The following is an 18,777-nucleotide window of genomic DNA, read 5'->3' on the forward strand; positions in this document are numbered from 1 at the left end:
TCAGTGCTTGGGAGCCTCCTGTGAAGCCAGGGGACGAAACGTTTGCAACAAAAACTTCCAGCTCGGCGAACAGAACCACAACAACGAGCACCCGAGCTACAAATCTTCGCATATGAAATACTGTTTGATATATGATTTCACTCATTTTGTAGTAGATCTGATTGTGATAAATAATAAATGATTAACATTATTATTAATAAACAAATCAGCCAACTTGTAGTGAGAATGTGATAGCCCACAGAATTGCAAATTACCATGAATTGTTGCACTTCACCGTAAATATCTTGGAAAACTAAATATGATGTTTAAACTCCCCCATTAACCCAGCATTTTTGTGATATTAGTTTATTAGCATGTTAATTGCCCATAAAACTGTCCTCCAGTTTAAATAATTAACAAATACAATTTTGACAGTGATTATTGTAATGACTGCCAATTAACGTGTTTAGACTGAACAATTGTAGCTACAGAATCTCAGTCCTTTAGGTTGTCAAATATATTAGGAGATTTCAAACTTGTTAATTTTTTTTTAACTTCCCCTTCAATCCAGTTCTCCTTTTTTCTTTCTGGGTCTAATTTGACGTTGAATTCATCCATTTGAATTTGCTGAGCCCTCAGTTTTTCCCCCGATTGATTCTTAATCCTTTATTCTAATTGCTTGAAGAAATGAGTTGCAGGTAGATAGGATAGTGAAGACGGCGTTTGGTTTGCTTTCCTTTATTGGTCAGAATATTGAGTACAGAAGTTGGGAGGTCATGTTGCAGCTGTACAGGACATTGGTTAGGCTACTTTTGGCTTATTTTGTGCAATTCTGGTCTCCTTCCTATTAGAAGGATGTTGTGAAACTTGAAAAGGTTTACAAGGATGTTGCCAGGGTTGAAAGATTTGAGTTATAGGGAGAGGTTGATTCAGTTGGGGCTGTCGGCTGTTTTCCTTGGCGTGTCTGAATCTGAGGCTGAGGGGTGACCTTATAGAGGTTTATAAAATCATGAGGTGCATGGATAGGGTGAAAAACACTGTCTTTTCCCTGGGTGGGGGAGTCCAGAATTAGAGGGCAGAGGTTTTGGATGGGAGGGGAAAGATATAAAAGTTACCTAATGGGAAGCCTTTTCATGTAGAGTGGTACATGTATGGAATGACTTGCCAGAGGAAGTGGTGGAGACTGGTGCAATTACAATATTGAAAAGGTATCTGGATGGGTATATGAATAGAAAGGGTTTGGAGGATATAGGCCAGTTGCTGGCAGACGGGACTAGATTGGGTTGGGATACCTGCTCGGCATGATCGAGTTGGACTGAAGGGTCTGTTTCTGTGCTGTATCTCTCTAATGGCTCTGTGACTCTAAATACACTGTTTGTCCCTCCTTTCATCTAGGTTTGATGTGCTATTTTGCTTCATTGTGCCATTTTCAAGTTGTGCTTAAATGTGACAAGCAAATTAAATTGATGGGATACAACACAAGATCCCCACTCTTGTGCCAGCAGAGTCCAGTCCTGCTTTCCCATTTACTAACTAAGTCATGCACTGCTAAATAATGTACTGTTATGACTTGAATGTTGTAGCTTTGCAGATGCTTTTCTGACTCATGTACAATACTTGGTGGTGAAGTAGACTGCAAAAGTAGTCCTTCAGAGTCAATAATTAGATATGTAAAGATCGTCTTAGGTTGTCTATTTCTTTAATAAAATGTTTGAAGCATTCGTTGGTTACTTGCAGGGAAAAGGCTTATTCTACTGGTAAAGCAATAGCAGAACGTTTAAAAGACACAATACCTCAGCAACTTTTTGAAATAGCCATCCAGGCAGCAATAGGCAGCAAGGTTATAGCAAGAGAAACGTGAGTATCTCCTTCATTCACTAGCATTTCGCTTTATCTCACCTTACGTTATCCTAACTCTGTAAAGCAGTGATTCCTCTGGAAATAGACTTTTTACCAACTCCCAAGAAATAGACCTTAAGAACTTTGACTTTGTAAATCCTTTCTCATAGCCTCATAATAACACAAATTGCTTCACTGCCAGTGTATCATTTCTGAAGCATATTTGTTCGACTTGCATAACAGAAGTATGCCTCATTGCAGTGAAATTAAAATTGTAATGAAACTAACCACTTGGAATCAATTTTATAAATTGGGTGTCTGAAAATATTTTATTAAAAAAAGTTTGTTTTGCATGGCCCTTTCTTGAAGGCCTTGCTCCTGAAATGGAGCATGACACATCTCTGATTTAATGCTGGATAGATACCATTTTCTTCCTTGAAGAAAGTATTCTGTCTTCAGTATAATGACTAAGCAATGGAAATCGGTAATTGATTTTCTAACAGAGATACAGAAATTAAACTGAGCCACATCGTGTCTTGATAAATTACATTAAGGTAAAATGAGAATGAAGAAATGTTAATACTGAATTTTTGCTTATATAATGCTATATGCATTCGGGTTAAACTTAAAGTCAGCCTTAATGTTATCAGACCTGTCAATAGTTCAGACTCGTGAGCCATATTAAGGATAGCTTTGAGGAACAGTTGTTAATTAAGTAATTATTAAAGAGCTTTTAAGTCAGTTTCACAGTGCTGCCAACATTTACAGATATGAAGTTTTCAGTCATATGTGGATATCATGTTGCTTGAATTATTTTACGACTGGTTTCGAAGTAACTGCTTTACATTTTGCAGTCAGTGACAAAATGGTAGCACTCGCCACTGATATTGAAGGAGACTGCTCATTGAGGTGTAGGAGTCTCTAGTATCTATAACTGTATAATTGGTCAGCAATGTAAGCAACCCACAGGTACCAAGATAGGTGGTAATAGGCAGATAGTTAGATTCATATTCTACAGTTTTGCAGAAAGTGAAATTAAAATTTAGATGTAAACATGGAACTAAGGTAAGTGAAATATAAACTTTGGAAAGCAGTTTTATTATCTTTTCCATGTTTGATATTAAATAGAGAATTTGGCATTCTAAAAGATAAAATTTATTTTCTCAGGGCAAGTGAGGTTGTCACAGAAATATTTATAGAAGAAAGTGAGGACTGCAGATGCTGGAGATCAGAACTGAAAATGTGTTGCTGGAAAAGCGCAGCAGGTCAGGCAGCATCCAAGGAGCAGGAGAATCGATGTTTCGGGCATGAGCCCTTCTTCAGGAATGAGGAAAGTGTGCCAAGCAGACTAAGATAAAAGGTAGGGAGGAGAGACTCTGAGAACGCCCCTCCCCAAAGTCCCTCCTCCCTACCTTTTATCTTAGCTTGCTTGGCACACTTTCCTGAAGAAGGGCTCATGCCCGAAACGTCGATTCTCCTGCTCCTTGGATGCTGCCTGACCTGCGCTTTTCCAGCAACACATTTTCAGCACAGAAGTATTTATGACCTTAATGCGCCTGTTAAAGACTTAATTACACTCATTCAACACAGCATGTCTGTGAAGGATTTTTAGCAACATAGCTAATAGCATAAATAAGTCAAAGTTCACATCAAATAGTAATGTGTAACTGTTATCAATTTCCAAACACTAAACAGCAATTTCTGTATCCCAGTGTTAGCTATGTGATGATTCAGAGATGCCGGTGTTGGACTGGGGTGTACAAAGTTAAAAATCACACAACACCAGGTTATAGTCCAACAGGTTTAATTGGAAGCACACTAGCTTTCGGAGCGACGCTCCTTCATCAGGTGGTTGTGGAGGGCTCGATCGTAACACAGAATTTATAGCAAAAATTTACAGTGTGATGTAAATTATGTAAAACTCTATTATTTCACTTTTTAGATTGGAATCAATCTAAACATCAGGTCATAGACAGAGAACACAGGGGGCTAACACCTTCAACATATTGTCTAGCTATCACCATTGTTAACAGCTAACCCGAGAATGCAACTTTTAAAAAAAGGGTTTTGTGATTTACACATGAAAGAAGTGAAACTATCACTGTATTCTAACAGATGAAAGGCTTAACAGACAATCAATTCTTCAATGTATAATTTCAGTTACATCACACTGTAAATTTTTGCTATAAATTCTGTTACGGTCGAGCCCTCCACAATCACCTGATGAAGGAGCGTCGCTCCGAAAGCTAGTGTGCTTCCAATTAAACCTGTTGGACTATAACCTGGTGTTGTGTGATTTTTAGCTATGTGAGGCATGGATAGGGACGGTAGCCAAGGTATTTTTCCTAGGATGGGCAAGTCTAAAACTAGAGGGCATAGGTTTTAAGGTGAGGGGAGAAAGATTTAAAAGCACCTGAGGGGTAACATTTTCATGTAGAGAGTGGTGTGGGATGAGCTGCCAGAGGAAATGGTGGGGGCAGGTACAATTAGAGCATTTTAAAAGGCATCTGGATGGGTATATGAATAGGAAGGGTTTAGAGGGGTATGGGCCAAATGGTGGCAGATAGGACTAGGTCAGATTGGGGTGTCTAATCAGTGCGGATGAGTTGAACCAAAGCATGTATTTGTGCTATATGACTCTGAGACTCTAAAACCAATTGCTGTTTTCTATTGCTTAATTGTTATTGGCCAATACTGAAGGTAGAATATTGAACCATGTGAAAAATCAGGGAATTGCTAAAAACAATTTCTGGGTTTTCAACTTTAGTTGGAACTGTCTGAATACTGCCAATTGAAGTCAGTTTCTCAGAATGAAAACAAATCCTGACCATTTTTCCTCTTTGCAATGGCAAATATGTTTCTACATAGAATATTTGTGTTTTTTTTTCTTTTCAGTATTAAAGCAGTGAGGAAGAATGTATTAGCAAAATGTGTAAGTAGTGTTTTTTTTCAAATGTTACATTTATTTCTAGAGTAAGAAAATTAGGCTTATGTACATCAGGCACAAACAAAGTTATGCCAAGTTTGTTCAAATTTGGAATCTACTTAAACTGAATTTGAAATTGTTTTAAATTGACTTTTGGAATTCAAGGAAGACATTTAAGGAGGGATTCTAATTAGTATGTCTGAAAATGTTTCACAAGCACTTTAATTATACTTACTGATTTTAATTTGCAGAGCTAAATTAAATACTGAAACAGTAATCCTGCGATGATGGGATCTAAGAATAAATACTGTGTGTCATATGCATGCTTTACTGAGTTGGCAAATTGATCCGAATACTCATAACTAGTTACAACTTCCCTTCCCTTCCATCCACAACGTCCAAAATGGTGGCCTGACCACAAAAGTCATTTTAGTTTAATTTTAAAAAGTTCATATCAGTTTTGAATCACCCTCTTAATTTTCCTTGCAACCACCTGCTGATTGGTCTGAGTTTCAAGAGCCAGTTTGCTGTCCTTAATTGGACCTCAAGCCTGGAGAAAATTCACAAATAGTGATTGTTCTATCGAAGGTGCAGCTTCTGTCCGATGTTGCAGCCTCATGGTTGCAGGATTCTGAAGTTCAAATTGAAATTCTTTGTTCATGACAAACCTAAATATCAGGAGAAAGTGAGGACTGCTGATGCTGGAGATCACAGTTGAGAGAGGGGTGCTGGTCAGGCAGCATCCAAGGAAGCATTCCTGATGACAGGCTTATGCCCGAAACATTGATTTTCCTGTTCCTCAGATGTTGCCTGGTCTGCTGTGCTTTTCCAGCACCACACTCTCGAAACTAAAATGTCACCCAGGATTATTAACATATCAAAGTGTTCACTTTGTTAGTTAGTGTAAATATTGTGATGCAAAGTTGTTACACTTAGTCTATAATTCATCTGTGTGTAGAGTTTAGGTGACTTTTGTTAATGTTTGGCAGAAAATTTAAAAGAAAGTTGAAGAGTCGGAATGGTAGTGTAAAATTATGTACTCAAATACTTATAATGATGAAATGGCTTGTCTACTGGAATTTGTCCTTCGATGACAAGTTCATGAAAAAAATCCACCAGGTGAGAGTTGTTCTGTGTTAAAGTTTAGCCTATTTGGCTTCAGTTGAACAACTAATAGATTGGGCATTGGTTCTTGCTTTTAACAAGCTTTATACACTGGTGATTAAATTACTCTTTCTAGTGAATTCAAATACTGGTTGTAAATTTTATTACAAATAAGAATGGATATGCTATTCCCACTTTTGTTGCAGATATGTTTAAAAGTTCTTATTGTTATTTTCAGTATGGTGGGGACATAACCCGTAAAATGAAACTTCTGAAGAGGCAAGCTGAAGGAAAGAGAAGGATGAGAAAAATTGGCAATGTGGAGATACCAAAAGATGCTTTTATAAATGTACTAAAGAGACAAAAGGACAAATAGAGTAAAATGTAAATAGAGAACCCATTCCTTTCTGTTTAAACCTGGATATTTATCTCACTGTTATTTGAAATATGTCATTGATGTAGATAGCTAAACTCATCCATCATTGCACTGAAGAAATAGAAATTTAGAATATTTTGACATGGTAAGCTGTATATAAATGCAAGTATATCACTATGTGATATTCTTAGAACAATGCAGTCAGCCTCAATAATCACTAAGAACTCTAACTGGAAATGAAGTCTTCATGGATTATCCCTTTACTTACAGTTAAAACTTTTGTTTGGCTCATTGCTGAAAACTGCTATTGTTAATAGCTCTTGAGTTCTGTGAATTATTTTCATCATTCTCCACAAGAGTGGATCAATACAATGAAGTTATGTTGAATGGCTTATTATTAATTACCTGATGTTTATTTTTGCAAAAGTTTTTTTTGTCAAATGAATCAATTTTAAAGTGAGATATATAGTTTCAATAAACAATTCTAAACCTACTGCATTCCTTTTGTTTTTGAAATCTGCACATTGTATCTGTATGGCAAGTTATTCTAAAAAATGATCAACAAAGGAAAATAAACAGTTTTCTTGAAAGCAAGCGAGGTGCTCTTACCTGGTAACCTGGCATATTTCTACTATTTTGAACAGAAAATCAGCAAGATTCACTCATTCTTCAATTTTGTCCCTTAGGAGAGAGAATAGCATTAAGTATTGTGCTAATTTGTGTTCTCTTGTTGAGTTTTGGAGAAAAAAGTAATTAGAACTATTTTCATGATTGTTGAATTTGATATCTTGGACTTAGAAGCTCAAGCTCCCTTTTACACTGGAATTCAAAAGGAAAAGAAAGAAAAAATTGCTTAAATAGTGCACTTTGCATGATAATAAGATGTCTTTTTTCAAACTTCTTTCATGGGATGTAGGTGTCACTAGTAAGACCACCATTTGTTGCCCGTGCCTAATTGCCCTTGAAATGAGTGGCCACTTCAGAGGACAGTTAATAGTCAACTACATTGCGGTGGGTCTGGAGTCACCTGTCGGTCAGATTGGGTAAGGACAGCAGATTCCCTTCTGAAAGGAGCATTGATGAACCAGATGTAGCATCACTGGATACCAGTGTTATACTCCAGGTTTATAATTATTGATGAATTCAAATTCCACCAGCTGCTTTTGTGGGCAATCAACCCATGGTTACAGAGCATTAGTCTGGGCCTCTGGATTACTATTGATTACTACTTTCCCATTATGCTTCTGTTTTCTCTGTCCAAAAATGCTTCACAGTCAATTAAGTACTTTTGATATATAGTTACAATTGTAAGATAGGAAACTGGCAGCTAATTTCCACAACAAGGTCTACAAACCGTTGGTTGAAGGATAAATGTTGGTCAGTGCATGATAACATTGAATCATTTGATAGTACAGAAAGAAGCTAATTGTCTCATTTCAACCAAGGTATGGAAGAGCAATTCACCAAGTCCTACTCTTTTCCTTCCCTGTAACAATGCAAATCTTTTTTTTTCAAGATTATTCTCCAAATTTCTTTTGAAAGTCACAATTTACTGCAGGGATTGAATAAATGTACCTTTTACCATGCTGGGATGCATCTCACTGTGGATTCTGACTTGCCTTGCAAATGATTTTCCTCCTGTTGAATTGCTACTTTTGTCAGTCATTGAATCCCAAAGGATGTGGTGGAAATATTGCTGATGAAACTACTGTAGCACACTTACATTTCCCTGAACATTCAGGTCTCTCTGAATTGCAGGGGTGTAGTTACAACGATTATTGTGTGCGCTCTGACTTCTGTTGACCTATGGATCCGTGTTCTGAAACATTCATTGCAGTAGTTTGTAAAAGTCTGAGCTAACATTGTAGATCCAGTGTACTAATATATGGAAAGTGCTTAACATAATTTAGAGTGTCCAACCTATGTGGGAGAGTTTGTCAGTTGAGTTGATATGAATTTTGCTTTGGCAATAATCAAGGCCAGATCAAGACTCGATCCAAAGTTGAAAAGAATATGAACAGCTTACAAATTTGTGACAATCAGCAATGTCACTGCAGTCACCTGCTAACTATATTGTAAATGTCTGTAGAGAGCAGTTTCACTTTGTTATGGAGGCAAGTGAGGTTATAGTTTTTAATCTGGATGTTATTCTATTCCGTCTTTGCTGTGAGGAGACATTATCAGGCAGATTGTAAATAGTACAAGAGACATTACCTGTTTGAAACAATCTGCTTTGGATCTCCCCCCAAGCTTCTGATGAACTTATTTGGACATCCAGTTTATGAAGCTTAATCCACACTGCATCGTGATTTATTGAGTTAAATGCTTTGTTAGGTTGACGTATGCACTGAATATGTTTTGGATTTTACTGGCAGCAAAACCACGTCAAAGGTTCTTCAACTTAGCCTAAATTTGAGTATTCTACAAGCCGAACAGGAGTACCACTGATGCTGGAGATCAGAGTCGAGAGTGTGGTGCTGGGGAAAAACAGCAGGTCAGGCAGCATCCGAGGAGCAGGTAAACCGACGTTTCGGGCAAAAGCCCTTCATCAGGAATGAGGCTGGGAGCCTCAAGGGTGGAGAGTTAAATTGGAGAGGGGTTGGGCTGGGGGAAGGTGAGTGAAGCTGAGTGTGTAATGGGGTGGATGGTGGGGGTAAAGGTGATAGGTCAGAGGGGAGCGTGGTGCAGATAGGGAAGATGGACAGATGAGACAGGTCACGAGGACGTTGCTGAGCCGGAAGGTTGGAAGAGGATAAGGTGGGGGGAGGGGAAGTGAGGAAACTGGTGAAATCCACATTGATACCATGGGGTTGGAGGGTCCCGAGGCGGAAGATGAGATGTTCTTTCTCCAGGCATTGGACGATGAGGGAGTGGTGATGTAGGAGGCCCAGGAGCTGCATGTTCTCGGCAGAGTGGGAAGGGGGAGTTAGTATTCGGCCACAGGGTGGTGGGGTTGGTTGTTGTGGGTGTCCTGGAGATATTCTCTGAAGTGCTCTGCGCGTAGGTGTCCTGTCTCCCTAAGGTAGAGGAGATTGCATCGGGAGCAACGGATACAATAAATGACGTGTGGAAGTGCAGGTGAAACTTTGGATGTGGAAGGCACCTTTGGGGCCTTGGACCGAGGTGAGGGGAAAGATGTGTGCACAGGTTTTGCAATTCCTACTGCGGCAGGGGAGAGTGGGTTGTTAGGGGGCCTGGACCTGACAAGGTAATCACTGAGGGAACAGTATTTACGGAAAGCGAATAGGGATAGGGAGAGAAATATATCCCTGGTGGTGGGGTCTGTTTGTAGGTGGCGGAAATGGAGGATGATGCGATGTATACAGAGATTGGTGGAGTGGCAGGTGAGGATGAGGGGGATTCTGTCCTTATGGTTGGAGGGGTGGGTTTCGAGGATGGAGGTGTAGATATGGATGAGATGCGCTGGAGGGCATTCTCAACCATGTGGGAGGGAAATTTGCTGTCTCTAAAAAAGGAGGCCATCTGGTGTGTTGTGTGGTGGAACTGGTCCTCCTGGGGCAGATGTGGCAGAGGCAGAGAAATTGGGAGTAAAGGATAGCATTTTTGCAGGAAGTGCAATCCGGGAGTCGGTGGGTTTGTAGAAAATGTCAGTGTTGAGTTAGTTACCGTTGATAAAGATGGAGAAGACCAGGAAGGGGAGAGAGGTGTCAGAGATGGTCCAGGTGAATGCAGGACACACTGTCCACTGGGCGCTCACCATTTGTATCTTCTTTTGCCAATGCTTCCTGTCCAAACATTGGAGTCACAGCCAACCCTGACATTAAAGTACCCCAAAAGGATGACTGTTTATTTTTCAAGATGGTAATGAGTACTCCAGCTTACGAAGAAGGCTGCTATGAAGGATTTTCTCAATACCTTTTGAAAATTCAGATTACTGATCCACATCTCTAAAAGAGACTGTGAATTTTGTGCCAAATTATTTCTAATGACTTCTGCACCAGCAAAGTTAAATGATTTACTCCTTATACTTATTTTGAACCAATATGCAAATATTTGCAATTGTCCAATCCTTTGCAGTGCACTTACGTCTAAGATTATGGCCTGTGACAGAGATTTTTCAACCCTTCTTTCAATTTTATTCTCATCTCACTCTGGTGCCTTTTCACCAAAAATCAGAGGTGGGCATCACTGGATGGGTTAACATTTATTGTCCTTTGAGACAGTGATAGTGAGTTATGTAGAACATAGTACAGCACAGAAACAGGCCTTGCAGCCCACAATATTGTGCTGAACATGATGCCAAATTAAACTAATCCTTTCTGTCTGCCCTTGTTCCATATCTCTCCATTCCGTGCATGTATGTGTGCTTATCTAAAAGCCCTTTAAATAACCTTACTGTATCTGCCTCCACCACTACCCTGGCAGTGCATTCCAGACTCCTACCAATCTGTTTAAAAAAAACTTGCCCTACATCTCCTTTGAACTTTCCCCTCTCACCATAAATGCATGCCCCCAAGTATTAGACATTTCAACAGTGGGTAAAAGATTCTGACCGTCTATCCCATCTATGCATTTCATAATTTTATAGACTTCTTTCAAATCTCCCCTCAGCCTACGTCACTCTAGAGAAAACAACCTGAGCTTTTGTAGCCTCTCCTTAGAGTTTATACTCTCTAATCCAGGTATCATCCTGGTAAGCCTCTTCTGCACCCCCTCCAGAGCCTCCACATGCTTCCTGTAATGTGGTGGTCAGAATTGAACACAATACTCTTAAGTGTAGTTTAATCAAAGTCTTATAAAGCTGTAACATGATTCTTGTACTTAATTCATTGAACAAAAACAGTGAAAAGTGAAGAGAAGATTTGTAGCTCAGGTTGAGGTTCTGGATGTGGGTTTGCTCACTGAGCTGGAAGCTTCATTTCCAGATGTTTCATCACCCTACTAGGTAGTCTCTTTAGTGGGCCTCCAGGCGAAGCACTGCTGATGATTCCTTCTTTCTATTTATATAATGTTTGGGTTTCTTTGAGTTGGTGATGTCATTTCCTGTTCTTTTTCTCAGGGGGTGGTTTATGGGGTCTAATTCGATGTGTTTGTTGATAGTTCCGGCTGGAATGTCATGCTTCTAGGAATTATCGTGCGTGTCTCTGTTTGACTTGTCCTAGGCTGGATGTATTGTCCCACTCAAAGTGGTGTCCTCCTTCATTTGTATGTAAGGAATCTAGTGAGAGAGGGTCATGTCCTTTTGTGACTAGTTGATGTTCATGTATCCTAGTGGCTAGTTTTCTGCCTGTCTGTCCAATTTAGTGTTTGTTATATTTCTTGCACGGTATTTTATAAATGACATTAGTTTGATTGTTATCTGTATAGGGTCTTTCAAGTTCATTAGCAGCTGTTTTAATGTGTTGGTGGGTTTGTGGGCTACCATGATGTCAATGGGTCTGAGTAGTCTGGCAATCATTCCAAGATGTCTTTGATGTAGGGGAGAGTGGCTAGGGTTTCTGGGCGTGTTTTGTCTGCTTGTTTGGGTTTGTTGCTGAGAAATTGGCAGACTGTGTTCATTGGGAACTCATTCTTTTTTAATACATGGTATAGCTGATTTTCCTCTGCTCTGCGTAGTTCCTCCGTGCTGCAGTGTGTTGGCTCATTGAAATAATGTTCTGATGCATCTTTGTTTGTGGATTTTGGGATGATTGCTTCTGTAGATCAATATTTGGTTGTTGTTTTTCTGTAGACACTGGTTTGAAGTTCCCCATTGGCTGTTCGCTCCACTGTGACATCTAAGAATGGCAGTTTGTTGTTGTTTTCTTTCACTTTAGTGAATTTTATGCCAGTAGGGTGTTATTGATGGACTTGAAGGTTTCCTCTAATTTGTTTTGTTTTGTGATGACAAAGGTGTCATCCACGTTGTGGACCCAAAGTTTGGGTGGGATGGTTGGCAGAGCTGTTTGTTTGAGTCTCTGCATTACTGCCTCTGCTAAGAACCCTGATATCGGAGATCCCATGGGTGTTCCATTGGTTTGTCTGTAGGTTTTGATGTTGAAGGTGAAGTGGGTATAGGTCCACTAGCTTGACGATACTGTCCTTGCTGATGAGGTTAGTGGTGTTTGGTGTATGTGTCTTTGGGTCTTCTAATGGTGTAGTCAGTGTTTCCTTGGTCAGATTAATATTGATTGATGTAAACAGGGCTGTTACATCAAAGGAGACCATTATTTCATCCTCTTCTATCTTAGTGTTTTTGATGGTCTTCAGGAATTCCTGGGTTGAGTGGATGGAGTGGCGTGAGTCTTCTACTAAATGTTTTAGTCTTTGGTGTAGTTCCTTGGCCAGTTGTTCCAGGTAGCGAGACAATGGGTCTGAGGGGGGCTCCTGGTTTGTGAATTTTGGGTAATATACTATATGCCTCCTTTTCTATTCTATCTACATGTGTGGCTATTTTCAGGGAGCTAAGGACTTGACTCCAAGATCCTTCTGTATATCAATGCTGTTTGAGTCCTATCATTAACTGTATACTTCTCCTTAACATTTGATCTCCTAAAGTGCAGCACCTTACACATACATGGATCAAACTCCATCTACCACTTCTCTGCCCATATCTGCAACTGATTTTTATCCCGCTGTATCCTTTGACGACCTTCTTCACTATCCACAACTCTACTGATCTTTGTATCATCTGCAAACTTATTAACCCGTCCATCTAAATTTTCATCTAAGTCATTTATAATATCATAAACAGCAGAGCTCCCAGTATCGATCCTTGCAGAATACCACTAGACCTGCACCTTCCCCCACTACCCTCTGTCTTCTTTGGGCAAGCCAATTCTAAATCCATACGCCCAAGTCACTGTCGATCCAATGCATCTTAATCTTCTGGATGAGCCTACCATTAGGGACCTTGTCAAAAGTTTTATGAAAATCCATGTAAATAACATTCACTGCTCTACCCTCATTGATCACCTTCGCCACCTCCTTGAAAAGTTCAATGGTTACTAAGACAAGACCTGCTCTGCACAAAACCACCCTGATTGTCCCTAATTAGGCCATGCTTTTCCAAATGTGTGTAAGTCCAATCCCTAAGAATTCTCTCCAATAACTTCCCAACCACCACTGTGAGACTCACGAGTCTATAATTTCCTGTATTATCCCTATTTCCCTTCTTGAAGACGGTTAGGTACTCACCAGGCTTCTGGGACTTCTCCAGTGGTTAGTGCGGATAAAAACTTCTTGGTCAATACCCCAGCAATCTCCTCTATAGTCTCTCAGTAACCTGGGGTAGATACCATTAGGCCACAGAGACTTATCCACCTTAATGCTCTTCAAGAGATCCAACACCATTTCTTTCTTGATCTCAAATTCTCCTATTAGCATGCTCCACACAAATCTTACTATTCACCATATCCTTCTGGGTGAATACCAATGCAAAAAACTCAGCTGACCCATATCCTCTGTCTCCAAGCACAAGTTATCTCCTTTATCCTTGAGTGGTCCTACCTTCTCCCTGGTTATCCTCTTGTTTTTAATGTTTCTATGGAATGCCTTGAGATTCTCTTTACTTGCCAAAGTTATTTCCTACGCCCTTTTTGCTCTCCTATTTCCCCGTTTGAATACTTTCCTGCTTTCCTTATATTTCTCATAGGTCCTGACCTATGCCTTGTAGATGGTGGACAAGCTTTGGGAAGTCAGGAGGTGTCACCACAGTATTCCTAGCCTATGACAGATAGCCGCTGCTTTCCAAAAGTAGAGTGTTCCCAGGAAACCGTTTGTAAACCAAAAATGACGTAAAGCGAAGTGCATGATTTATATGGGAAAAAGTCCCACCGTTTTTCCTAAAAGCAAGAATCTTCTTTGGATTCGCAAAAATAGATACTAATGTAGGTCTTTCGTAAAAGCAAAATTGCGTAATGCGAACATTTGAAAAGAGGGGGATACTTTTACTTATTATTGAATCCACTGTATTTACATGGGGAGAGTCCAGCTGAGTTTCTGGTCAATGGTAACCCCAGCATGTTGATAGTGGGGGATTCAGTGATGGTAACACCATTGAATGTCAAGAGACAGTAGTTATTGGGATGGTCATTGCCTGGCATTTGTGTGGCATGAATGTTTCTTGGATTTGCAGAGGGAATGGTGCTCATGAATTTATTTGAATTGAATTAGCTTGTCACATGCACTCAAACTTTTACAGTCACCACATTACAGTGCCATCTTAGGTACTTAGAGACTTATGATCAAATTCTTAGGAAACAAAAAATCAGAAAAGTAAAAAATTAAATAGGGTAGCATTATCGATGATAGGAATAAATTAGAAAAGTAAAGATGTAAAGAGTTCAGAATATCAGTCTTTCTGTCTCAGTCCATACCAGGACCTAGCCTCAAGGGAGACCCCACCATCCTGCCACCACCCTCGCTGGATCCACCAACATAGGACCCAATGTAGGTGCCATGTCTTCACCACTGTGCCTACTTCAGTACTGCTTGCTACACAATTAGTCCTCACTTGTAGCTTCATTAGGTTGTCACACATCTTTAGGTATACCTTGTGATGCTCCTGTTATGACAGGGTGGTAAAGAAGGCATTTGACGCACTTTGTTTATCAGAACATTGAGTATAGGAGTTGGGATGTCATGGTGGAGCTGTACAGGACATTGGTAAGGCCACTTTTAGAATACTGCACACAATTCTGGTCTCCTTTCTAAAGGAAGGATGTTAGTAAACTTGAGAGCTTGCAGAAAAGATTTACATGGATATTGCTGGGATTGGACAGTTTGACTTATAGGGAAAGGCTGAGTGAACTGAGCTTTTATCCCTGGAGCTTTGGAAGCTATGGGGAAAGATTTAAAAAGTACCTGAAGGGTAACATTTTCATGCAGAGGGTGGTGCATATATGGAATGAGCTGCAAGAGGAAGTGATGGAAGCTGGTACAATTACAACATTTAAAAGGCATCTAGATGGGTACATAAATAGGAATCATTTAGAGGGATATGGGCCAAATGCTGGCAATTAGGACTAGTTCAGATTTGGATGTCTGGTTGACATGGACAAGTTGGACCAAAGGGTCTGTTTCCATAGTGTTTGACTCTATGCCTTCCTGCTCTCTTCATTGAACCAGGGCTGATCCCTTGGCTTAATGGTGCTGATCGAGTGTAGGGTATAGCAGGACAAGAGGTAATGGATTTTGTTGGATTCAATTCAACCTCTGCTGATGGTCCAGAGCATCTAATGGGTGTCCCATCTTGAATTGCTCGATCTGTTTGAAATCAAATCCATTTAGCATGTTGATAGTGAGACAAACAACAACAATCTTCAGGAAGATGAATTGTGTTCTGTACCTGAGTTTGACGGTCTGTGTGGAGTTTGTAAATGCACTCCATGTCTGTGTGGGCTTCTGCTCTGGTTTTCTCCCACAGTCCAAAGATGAGCAGGTTAGGTGGATTTGCTAAATTAACCTGTAGTGTCCAGGGATGTGTAGATTAGGTGGGTTAGCCATGATAAATGCAGCATTATAGAGATGGAGTTAGATAATCTTTGGAGGGTCAGTGCAAACTCAATGGGCCAAATGGTTTCTACCCGCACTGTAGGGATTCTATAATTTCTTTCACCACCTATTGCAGATCCAGTCTCACAGCTATGTTCATTTGGACTCAACCAGCTCAGTCAATAGTTGTGCTGCCAGGCCACTCTTATTGCTGATGGATATTGGAGTCCCCTAACTAGATGCTAACACAGCTTGGTGCTGCCCAGCAATATGTCCTTCCATTGTCTGTTCACTGTTTCCTATAGTAACAAGCTGCCTTAACATCAAAGATCTGATTTCTTTTTATTTTCATTATCGACATATTTTCCCAACACATCACTGCTGTCCATGCCACTCCAAGGATGGGAAAACACTCCAAATACAAAGGCTGAGAAGCTGAAGATATTTTATCTAGTAAAGAGAAGGTTGTGGAGTCAGCTCATAAATTTCTTTATAAGATACTGAGATGTTTCAGGAGGTTAGACAATCTGTAATATCATTTTGAGATCAGTAACAACCATCACCGTTTTGCTGTGAACTGCAAATGTTTCTAAATTAATCAAAAATTTTACTCCTGTTATGGTTGGTTCATGGGAGGATAGTGAGGACTGCAGATGCTGGAGATCAGAGTCGAGAGTGTGATGCTGGAAAAGCACAGTAGGTCAGGCAGCATCCGAGGATCAGGAGAAGGGTTGACGAAGGGCATATGCCCGAAACGTCGACTCTTCTGCTCCTCACTGCCCGACCGGCTGTGCTTTTCCAGCACCACACTCTTCAACGATGGCTGGCTCATGCTACACCCGGCTTTTATAGAGTCATAGAGATGTACAGCACGGAAACAGACCCTTTGGTTCAACCTGTCCATGCCGACCAGACATCCCAACCCAATCTAGTTCCACTTGCTAGCTTCCGGCCCATATCCCTCCAAACCCTTCCTATTCATATACCCATCCAAATGCCTTTTAAATGTTGCAATTGTACCAGCCTCCACCACTTCCTCTGGCAGCTCATTCCATACAAGTTCCACCCTCTGCATGAAAATGTTGCCTGTCAGGTCTCTTTTATATCTTTCCCATCTCACCCTAAACCTATGCCCTCTAGTTCTGGACTCCCCCACTGCTGTGAAAAGACTTTATCTATTTATCTCATCCATGCCCTTCATAATTTTGTAAACCTCTATAAGGTCACCCCTCAGCCTCCGATGCTCCAGGGAAAACAGTCCCAGCCTGGTCAGCTTCTCCCTATAACTCAAATTCTGCAACCCTGGCAACATCCTTGTAAATCTTTTCTGAACCCTTTCGAGTTTCACAACATCTTTCCAATAGGAATGAGACCAGAATTGCAAGCAATATTCCAACAGTGGCCTAACCAATGTCCTGTACAGCCACAACATGATGTCCCAACTCCGATACTCAATACTCTGACCAATAAAAGAAAGCATGCCAAACACGCATCCAAATCATTTATATAAATGACAAAAAGTAGTGGACCCAGCACCAATCCTTGTGGCACTCCACTGGTCACAGACCTCCAGTCTGAAAAACAACCCTCCACCACCACCCTCTGCCTCCTACCTTTGAGCCAGTTCTGTTTCCAAATGGCTAGTTCTCCTTGTATTCTAACTTTGCTCACCAGTCTCCCATGGGGAACCTTGTCGAACGCCTTACTGAAGTCCATATAGATCACATTTACTGCTCTGCCCTCATCAATCCTGTTTGTTACTTCTTCAAAAAACTCAATCAAGTTTGTGAGACATGATTTCCCACGCACAAAGCCATGTTGACTATCCCTAACCAGTCCGTGACTTTCCAAATACATGTACATCCTGTCCCTCAGGATTTCCTCCAACAACTTGCCCATGTCAGGCCCACCAGTCTATATTTCCCTGGCTTGTCCTTACCACCCTTCTTAAACAGTGGCACCACGTTAGCCAACCTCCAGTCTTCTGGCACCTCACCTGTGACCATCTATGATACAAATTTGAGCACTCAATACACTAGCATCCTCATAAATTAAAATTAAGTACTGTACTGTAAACACACACTCAAAGAACAGTCATATTGAATTTGAAACAATAATTTATTTCTCTCTCCACAGAAGCAGCCAAACCTGCTGCGTTTATTGTGTAAACACTCTCTTTACCAATGGAGCAAGCAAGTAAATATTCAATAAGGACCACAAAATGTCCTCAGGCTTTAGGAACACTGTGTGTCACTCAGCCACTCAATCTTGCTCCACCATCACTAAGATTATGGCTGTTTTCATTACTCAGAATTACTGCCTCCCATCAATAAGTAATCCTTAGTTTGAATTCTTCCATAAGGGCAAATATTCTCACTTCACCCGCACCGTCAAGCCCGCTCAGATTTTATGCTTCTAAACTCCAGAGGATAAAAGCCAAGCCCGTCTAACTTTTCTGAATAAGTTAACCCATCCATTCCAGATTTTACACCAGTGAACCTTTGAACTGCTTCCAACATATTTGCATTGTTCCTTAAATAAGGCGATAAATACTCTCCACAATAGTTCAAACGCAGTGTCCTGTATAATGAAGCATTACCTTCCTACTTCTGTATTCAATAATCTTATTACAAAAGAAACTTTAGGGATGAATGACCGCAATATGATAGAATTTTACATTGCATCTGAATGTGAGACCGTTCACCTGAAGCAAAGTATCATAGTATCCCTACATTCCAGAAGCAGGACCCTCCAAAGAGCATCCCTCCCAGACCCATCCCTGTAGATCCACATTTCCCTCAGCTAACCCACTAAGCTTGCTTCTCCTGAATATTATGGGCAATTTAGCATGGTCAATTCACCTAACTTGCACATCTTTAGACTGTGGGAGGAAAGCAGAGCACCCAAAGGAAAACCACACAGACGTAGGGAGAATGTGCAAGCTCCACGCAGACAGTCACCCCAGGCTGGAATCGAACCCAAGTGCCTGGTGCTGTGAAGCAGCAATGCTAACCACTGAGCCACCCATGAAGCACAAGTTGCCTGAGCTGGACTGGGAAAATATATTAAAGGGAATTACTGTATATTGGTTATGGATAGCCTATATTAAAAAAATTTA

General features: G+C 40.5%; 1 protein-coding gene across 3 annotated transcripts in view; it reads left to right on the plus strand.

The window, feature by feature from the left end:
• Positions 1-6,791, plus strand: part of guf1 (GTP binding elongation factor GUF1) — a 26,533-nt gene extending 19,742 nt beyond the window's left edge. The window contains exons 11-13 of one of the 3 annotated variants that reach the window (XM_043691823.1): positions 1,717-1,836; positions 4,714-4,750; positions 6,087-6,791. In XM_043691823.1, coding sequence (XP_043547758.1) covers positions 1,717-1,836; positions 4,714-4,750; positions 6,087-6,224 — 295 coding nt within the window. In that variant the 3' untranslated portion in view covers positions 6,225-6,791. The remainder of the gene's footprint in view (positions 1-1,716; positions 1,837-4,713; positions 4,751-6,086) is intronic. The other 2 variants (XM_043691848.1, XM_043691832.1) reach the window with 2 other exon arrangements.
• Positions 6,792-18,777: the final 11,986 nt, after the last annotated feature.

This window comes from Chiloscyllium plagiosum, chromosome 1 (assembly GCF_004010195.1).
Source record: "Chiloscyllium plagiosum isolate BGI_BamShark_2017 chromosome 1, ASM401019v2, whole genome shotgun sequence".
Classification (NCBI taxonomy): Eukaryota; Metazoa; Chordata; class Chondrichthyes; order Orectolobiformes; family Hemiscylliidae; genus Chiloscyllium; species Chiloscyllium plagiosum.